Below are 8,175 nucleotides of genomic sequence, written 5' to 3'. Positions count from 1 at the left end.
CCCCGTAAATTCTCTGTATGAAATCTGTCAGAGAAGAAAATTTGACCGAACTCATACAAACATTTCGGGTGAGAACGTAACACCGGGGGGCCTGGAATACCCCTCCATGAAATTTATTCAAGCTGTCCAGAAAGCAGCATCAGGGTAAAAATAACCCCCCCATTTTTTTTTAGGAAAATACAGGTTTTGAAACACCAGGAATCCAAAATCTCGCTAATGTCGATCTGTCTGCACTCTCATTTCCGGCGCAACGATTGAACCGATTTGAACCAATTTGGTACTTTGGTTCTTAGACATAAAAGAGCTGAGAGAATTACCCCCTTCCCTCGAGTCACCGATTTTTCCAGGTTTCCAGGTTAAAAATACTGAGCGTAATTTTCTTGCACCATATCCCTCAAGTTAAAGAATTTTTGGCGGCAAATCGTTAATTATGCAATGTTGCAAATATGCGCTGCAACAAAAAGTTCTCAAGGTAAATTCGCCGGTTTGCTACACTTCCCTTGTTACCCGCAGCTTTTCAATTACAAAAATTGCAACATTTTAATCTTTTTGTAAACGAGACGATCATAAAAGCGACGAGAGTGGTCGGGGGCGGAATTTCTGTTTAGTAACGCTTCCTTCACGCTCAATACAATTTCGGCACGAATCTCGCAGTCGCGCTTAGCAATTCGGTTCAGACATATTGCACCACCGTGTATAATTAGCTCGACAATTAAGAAACAGTTACTCACCCTTGACTTTGGGGTGTGCTTGAGGCCGATCGCCGGCTGGCTTCTGTTGCTCTGAAACAAAATTATTAACGTTACTAGTTTCCGTGAATTGTATAAGTTCCGGATCGGTTATTGTCACGTTGCTCCCCCCCGATCGACGACGGAAGGGCTGGAAATTGCTCAATTGAAATTAATCGCGAAGAGAATAATTGTATAGAAACGACGAATGATAGGTACGTTTTCAAACACCCGGTATAATTCGTAATGGACAAACAACCAAATTGGGGATGGTCAGAGTAGGGGGGTTAAAGTACCTCGCTCCACTTCCTATTCTGTGGCAGCCTCAATTCGGTGCTTTGAATCTCTTGAATTTGCTTAACGGTTCGTTTCAGGTCCGCCTGGAGCTTTTGCTGGATCTGCTTCTGGATCATCGCCTTCTGGTCGAGCTCGCCGCTGTTCTCGCCATCGTGCAGGCAGCCTCCCTTCCGCCCCATCTTCTCCCTTTCGATTCGCTGCGTGAGAAACTCCTCGAGCTTTCGCGTGGTGTTCTGGAACTGGCTGGGCGGTATGAGCGGCTGGCGCTTCTCCACCTTGGGCAGGTACCGGTCGTCCGGGGGTCGCGGTCGAAGGTCGACCGCCTGGGGGAGGAATTGCTCGAGGGCCTGGGCGGAGACGACGAAGTTGGGCTTGTGCGCGGGACGGGGGTCCTCGGGCTGGGAGGACTTGCGTTGGTGGGTGAAGGTCTTGGTCGGCTGCTCGGCGAGCTCCGGCTGGGAGGACTTCCTCTGGTGGGTCTTCAGCTCGGCGACGTCGCGCTGGATGAAGTCCTTGAAGCCGCCAGAGTCCGACGAGGTCGAGTCGACCGACTCCATTTTGGTCATCGTTTTACCGTTCAGTTCCTTTTTGTTGGGGTTGACCATGATTCGGCAGCAGTCGTTGCCGACATTCGAAAGGATACTGCAGCAGACAGTGCTGGGTGAATTTGGGGCTTTCTTTGAGCTCTCCTGGGGCTGGAAACTGTCGCAAAGCGTCGTCGGCCTCTCGCTTTGGGTTTTCGTGTAAAAGGTCGCCGTTTCCGGGGGTTGTAAAGGCTTAGGAACTCGATACTCATCGTTCTTTTGCGCCTTTAAATTGATGGGCGGCACGTACTTCGGCTTCGAGGCAATCACTGGTTTTGGACCCGTAATTTTCGGCTTGGAATCTTGCATTTCGAAAGGGCTGCGTTTATCCCATCTTCTCTCGGCACACACAATCAATCACCTTCGCGTAATTACAATCATTAGCGGAATATTGACGACGTTTCGCCCGTCTCATATTTATAAACACTTTGTGAGGTTGGGGTAACCTCCCTTGCACGGGCTGTAAGTATGCAGCTCGACGCTTGGAGGCGCACGGCGTCGCGCGCTCGATAAACGCAAGGAAGTCGAAGGGCGCGAAAGGTGAACCCATTTCGAACATCTTTCTCAACGCACCGGGACCGTTCGTCCTAACCCCACCGCCATCAACCCTTAAAAGCGCACCCTCACTTGCCCCAGTCCAACTCGCCAACAGGGAAAAACAACGAAGAGGTGGACAACGAGACCTTCCCGTCACCGGCTTGTCATTCATCCACCGAATCGCGAAAGAAAAAAAAGTGAAACGCAACCGTGACTTTTTGCGCGACAAAAATTATCGAGCGATAATTACGGCTCAAGGTGGTCCGCATCACGTAGATCGAGATAAAATGGAGTCGATCAATTATTTATAAAATTCCGCCGAAGAGTCGATTAGGGGGAAGCAAAGTCGCGGCCGTAAATTGCCACTATTTCTCAATTTCGGCGGAAAATTGTGTTATTTTGGTACGATCGGCCGATTACTTTAATCACAAACTTATCTCGAGGATTATGCTCTCCTGATAACAAACTGATAGTTCAATATCAGTAAGTAAGACGCCTCATTCTCTCGTGCAAGATGGTTTTTCATAGGAATGAATGGAATGCTGAGATCCTGATACATTATACTCCTCCTAAAAACAGTAACATTCCGATTTCAAAGGTGGCACTTTAATAAAAAAAAGTCCACTCAAGTTTTATTACGCTCACCTCGTTCCAAAGAATAAATAACAGGATCACATAAATGCAAAAAAGGTGTACTCCGCCTTCTCCAAGAGCTAGAATGTCAAATCAAAAATGTGTAAATAGGATTTTCGCCATTTTTGTACCAATCGGTACCAAAATGACAGGAATGAAGTTAATGATGAGATCCTGGTACGAAAATCCACGGAGAAATTCAGATGTAGATAGTACATTAACGGCTAAACGTTTCTCAGATACTAGGCTCACCTGGTACCAGATTTTCCTCCAAGAATGCCAGGGTTACAGAAATGAAGCCGCGTTCTCTGAAAGTTAGTGTCTAAATGACAGAATGAATCAATTTCTCCCCACGACACAAAACTAAATTTAAATAGATGCATTATGAGATCCTGATACGAAATAGTATTCGGGGATTTTTAGAGCGAAAAAGGTGTAAAGAGACAAAAGATTTCTCAAGTTTACCTTCCAAAAATGACAATATCAGGAGTACATCAATGCAAGAAAATGTGTGCTACACGTTCTCTGAAGGTGAGAGACATGGAAGAAGACTGTTGATACCAATCTGTCCTAACAACGTTATTAAAACAGTGTTAAAATGCCAGGAGCCCAGAATGTAAATTTCAACAGAGGTAGGTATTATGCATTGGTTGCAAATTGGTACTAAATTTTCAGCTTATTGTATCAGGGTCACAGAAGTGATTAAAAAGTGTACGCAACCTTTGTTGAGAGTCTAATATATTCTGCTGCCGAAGTATCTGAAATTTAGCAAGGTTCATGAGTTCCTGATGCAAGGAAGGACCAAAGAAACATGAAACCGTGTAAAGGAACACTCCATGAAACTCTATCCTACCATCCCTTTCTCATTAACCTAGCAAGCAGAAGAAGGATTAAATAATTGTAACAGGATATCAGAAATTGTCATATTAGGACCATAGTAACGTAAGGAGGTGTAAAAAGAGCACTTGCAAATTCAAATATGCGGGTTTTCAAAATTTTCGAATTTCTATGCCCCCCCCCCCCGTCAAAATTAAGTTTTGGACCAAAATAGGAGCCCTAAGGACTTTTTCCTCGACTTCTTCCACAAATCATTACGTTTAAGGGTGAACAATACCAAACTAGGGGTAGGTGGAGTATGGACACCTCCCCAGCATAGGAAGGTCTGTAACAGGATATTAGAATACCCTCCAAAGCCCCCGGTTCGGTATTGTTGATCCTTAGGACTGACCGTTTTGAGGTAAAACGCACCAATTGGGAGGCCGGGGGGTATGGAAATCCCTCCAGCATACGAAAGTATTATGAAATGTATACGGAAATTTGTTCTCTTTTTCCTGGGGGATAATCCATACCCGCCAGAACCCCGGTGATACGTTCTGCCTGAAAACGTCCAGCCCTATAAATAGCGACTTTTTCCAAAAATGAAGGGGTTAAGAATGAACTATACAAAACCGGGGGGTGGTCTGGAGGGTATGGAAAACCCCCCAGTATACAAAGGTCTTATTTTGTATGGAAATTTGTTCACCTTTTTCCTGGGGAGAGAGTTGATGATATTGTTGATCCATGATTTTTGGGAAGAGTCAAGGAACGAGTCTTTAGGGCTCAACGTTTTGAACGAGAACGTAACACGGGGGGTCTGGGGGGTATGGAATACCCCCCACTACACGAAAGTCTTATGACATTTATACGGAGTTTTGTGCTCTTTTTTCTGGGGAATATTCCATACCCCCCAGAGGTACATTCTGCCTCAAAACGTGCAGCCCTATAAATAGCCCTCGACTCTTTTCAAAAATAAAGGGGTTAAGAATGAACTATACAAAACCGGGGGGTATGGAAAACCCTCCAGTATACAAAGGTCTTATTTTGTATGGAAATTTGTTCACCTTTTTCCTGTGGACAGAGATGATGGTATTGTAGATCCATGATTTTTGGGAAGAGTCAAGGAACGAGTCCTTAGGGCTCAACGTTTTGAAGGAGAATGTAACACCGGGGGGTCTGGGGGGGTATGGACTACCCCCCAGTGCACGAAAGTCTTATGACATTTATACGGCGATTTGTTCTTTTTTTCCTGGGGAGTATTCCATACCCCCCAGAGGTACATTCTGCCCCAAAACGTGCAGCCCTATAAATAGCTCTTGACTCTTTCCAAAAATAAAGGGGTTAAGAATGAACTATACAAAACCGGGGGGTATGGAAAACCCTCCAGTATACAAAGGTCTTATTTTGTATGGAAATTTGTTCACCTTTTTCCTGTGGACGGAGGTGATGGTATTATAGATCCATGATTTTTGGGAAGAGTCAAGGAGCGAGTCCTTAGGGCTCAACGTTTTGAAGGAGAATGTAACACCGGGGGGTCTGGGGGGGTATGGAATACCCCCCAATGCACGAAAGTCTTATGACATTTATACGGCGATTTGTTCTTTTTTTCCTGGGGAGTATTCCATACCCCCCAGAGGTACATTCTGCCCCAAAACGTGCAGCCCTATAAATAGCTCTTGACTCTTTCCAAAAATAAAGGGGTTAAGAATGAACTATACAAAACCGGGGGGTATGGAAAACCTGCCAGTATACAAAGGTCTTATTTTGTATGGAAATTTGTTCACCTTTTTCCTGTGGACGGAGGTGATGGTATTGTAGATCCATGATTTTTGGGAAGAGTCAAGGAACGAGTCCTTAGGGCTCAACGTTTTGAAGGAGAACATAACACCGGGAGGACTGGGGGGTATAATACCCCCCAGAGGTACATTCTGCCCCAAAACGTGCAGCCCTATAAATAGCTCTTGACTCTTTCCAAAAATAAAGGGGTTAAGAATGAACTATACAAAACCGGGGGGTATGGAAAACCTGCCAGTATACAAAGGTCTTATTTTGTATGGAAATTTGTTCACCTTTTTCCTGTGGACGGAGGTGATGGTATTGTAGATCCATGATTTTTGGGAAGAGTCAAGGAACGAGTCCTTAGGGCTCAACGTTTTGAAGGAGAACATAACACCGGGAGGACTGGGGGGTATAATACCCCCCAGTACACGAAAGTCTTATGACATTTATACGGTGATTTGTTCTCTTTTTCCTGGTAGGTATTCCATACCCCCCAGAGGTACATTCTGCCCCAAAACGTGCAGCCCTATAAATAGTCCCCGACTCTTTCCAAAAATAAAAGGGTTAAGAATGAACTATAACAAACCGGGGGGTGGTCTGGAGGGTATGGAAAACCCCCCAGTATACAAAGGTCTTATTTTGTATGGAAATTTGTTCACCTTTTTCCTGGGGAAGGAAATGATGGTATTGTAGATCCATGATTTTTGGGAAGAGGCAAGGAACGAATCCTTAGGGTTCAACGTTTAGAAGGAGAACGTAACACCGGAGGGTGTGGGGAGTATGGAATACCTCTCCCCCCTACCCCCCGGGATACGAAAGGCTTATGAGATTTATACGGAGATTTGTTTTCTTTTTTCTGGGATGTATTCCATGGTATGTAGGGCTGAACGTTTTGAGGTAGAACGTATCACCGGGGGGTCTGGAATACCGCCCCCTCCCCCACCACACGAAAACTTTAAAAATTCGAATTTCAAAGTTTTAAAATTCTAAATCGTCTCAAAATTCAGACCTTCGGATCCAGTTTCACGGATCCTTCAAAATATTGAAGGATTCAAATTTGTAAGCCTGAGGGCTTATAGTTTTGGATTTCCAATTCAAAATCCATTAAAAAATTCAGACCTTCGGCCCAAGTTTTTAAAATCCTAAATTATTTACACAATTCAGACCTTGAGCTCAAGTTTCAAAAAACCTTTCGAATTTGGAAGTCTCAGAGCTCATAATTTTGGATCTGAAACTTTAAAAAATCACACATTCGGTCAAAGTTTCAAAAATCCTTTAAAATGCAAACCTAAAAGTTCATCAGGCATCATTCTGGATTTAAAAATCACTTAAAAATTTTGAAAAATCCGTTAGGTCAGAATTCTAGATCTCTTAAAAACATTGAGACATTCAGGGGCAGTTATTTTTTTAACAAAAAGTTGAATCATTTTTGTGAATTTTGTAAACTCACCAAGGTTGTCCGCGACGAAGAACGATAACAGAAAAACTCGGAAACGGAGCGTCCAAGGTCAATACTGATATTATTACAACAATTATGTAGACAATTGACTTGCAAATTGAAACGTTTGCGCTTTATATTCTATTCATAATGCATTGTAATGAGGTGATTCCGTGGCCTTCAGACTAGATTTTTCACACGGTTATTATTTTGTAATGTCAGCAAATACCTTAGTTAGCCCACGAGAGCTTCTGCGGGTGTATAGGCAACCCAACGTACACTCTCGCACTGCGGGTTGCTAGCGGTACGGTTCATAGCGAATAACGCCCATCTTTAATTAATTTTAATTAGTAATTGAGGGTAGTTCAATTACATTTGACATGACAGATCGAACTCTTGTAACTTTTGCCACCACATTAATGCAATGATTTTGTTCGTTAAGACTTATTAATTCAAAAAGACATGAAATGCGAAAGTTACTTCTCATAGATGGTCTGATTGGGACTACGAGTATATATACAACCACCGAAACGTCGTTTGTTGTACTCGCTTCGGCGGTACATATACTAAAATTGGAACGATACAGAGAAGATTAGCATGGCCCCTGCGCAAGGATGACACGCAAAATCGTGAAGCGTTCCACATTTTTTTGACAATGGGAAGAACCCCCTCGAACAACAGGACCACTGTAAAATAGCTATTTCGCTTTTCAATTTTGTTTTTCCCCCTCCTCTCTTATTCTTTTGCTTTATTTAGTCTTCCTGTTTATCTTTCGCTAGCCTTCATTTGTTACCTTTCTTCCTCCTTTAGATTACTTTCCTTTCTTCAAGGTAATTTTATTTTTCCGCAATAGTTGTCTTTCTTCTGTCGCCATTCTCTCTAAAATACGATCTCCGTGCCGTCCCAATGTCTCCGTGTTATTTTATTTAGGCAAAAAGAATGAACTTGGCAATACTGCGTCGCAAAGTTGCATTAAAAGCTGTTTTTTGTGCCTTTTCCCATTTTTCTTTCTCTTTGTTCTTGCACGTCCAATGGATTTTTGTATTGTTGCTCTCTTTGTTTTCATTCGGGCTTCTTTTGCTTTATTCTGTTCAGTTTATTACTTCTTTAGCTCTCTTTTCCTTTTTTCTTCCTCTAATTAGAAAATAAGTATACTTTTGCCATTCTATACTTTCTCTTTCTTCTCCTCTACTCCCATCTTTTTAACTTTGTTACATCCCTTTAATTATTTTTTTGGTCTTCTTAATCTTCATTGTTTTCACCTTTCTCTCGATCTACACCGCCTCCTTTTGAGTTGCTATGCAAAGTTTTCTTTATCTCCCACCGCCTTCTGAGAGTCTGGAGTCTTGAGGTACGAGGGAAT

The 8,175-nt window shown here is 43.1% G+C and overlaps 1 protein-coding gene and 1 non-coding gene across 2 annotated transcripts; one reads left to right on the top strand and one right to left on the bottom strand.

Annotated features, from left to right (window-relative positions):
- Positions 1–521: 521 nt before the first annotated feature.
- LOC116179980 lies at positions 522–2,063 on the bottom strand. The gene is made up of 2 exons (XM_031499803.1): positions 1,025–2,063; positions 522–782 (listed from the first exon to the last, which is right to left on the bottom strand). Exons 1-2 carry the CDS (start codon positions 1,916–1,918, stop codon positions 522–524), a joined length of 1,155 nt encoding a protein of 384 aa, XP_031355663.1. The 5' UTR covers positions 1,919–2,063.
- A 5,291-nt stretch (positions 2,064–7,354) lies between these two features.
- LOC116181552 lies at positions 7,355–7,461 on the top strand. The gene has a single exon (XR_004147281.1). It is a non-coding gene; the product is annotated as a U6 spliceosomal RNA (small nuclear RNA).
- The last annotated feature ends 714 nt before the right edge of the window (positions 7,462–8,175 follow it).

This window comes from Photinus pyralis, unplaced genomic scaffold (genome assembly GCF_008802855.1).
Source record: "Photinus pyralis isolate 1611_PpyrPB1 unplaced genomic scaffold, Ppyr1.3 Ppyr1.4_LG9, whole genome shotgun sequence".
Taxonomy (NCBI): Eukaryota; Metazoa; Arthropoda; class Insecta; order Coleoptera; family Lampyridae; genus Photinus; species Photinus pyralis.
The sequence above is the reverse complement of the archived record's forward strand: the minus strand, read 5'-3'. Positions and strand labels throughout refer to the sequence as shown.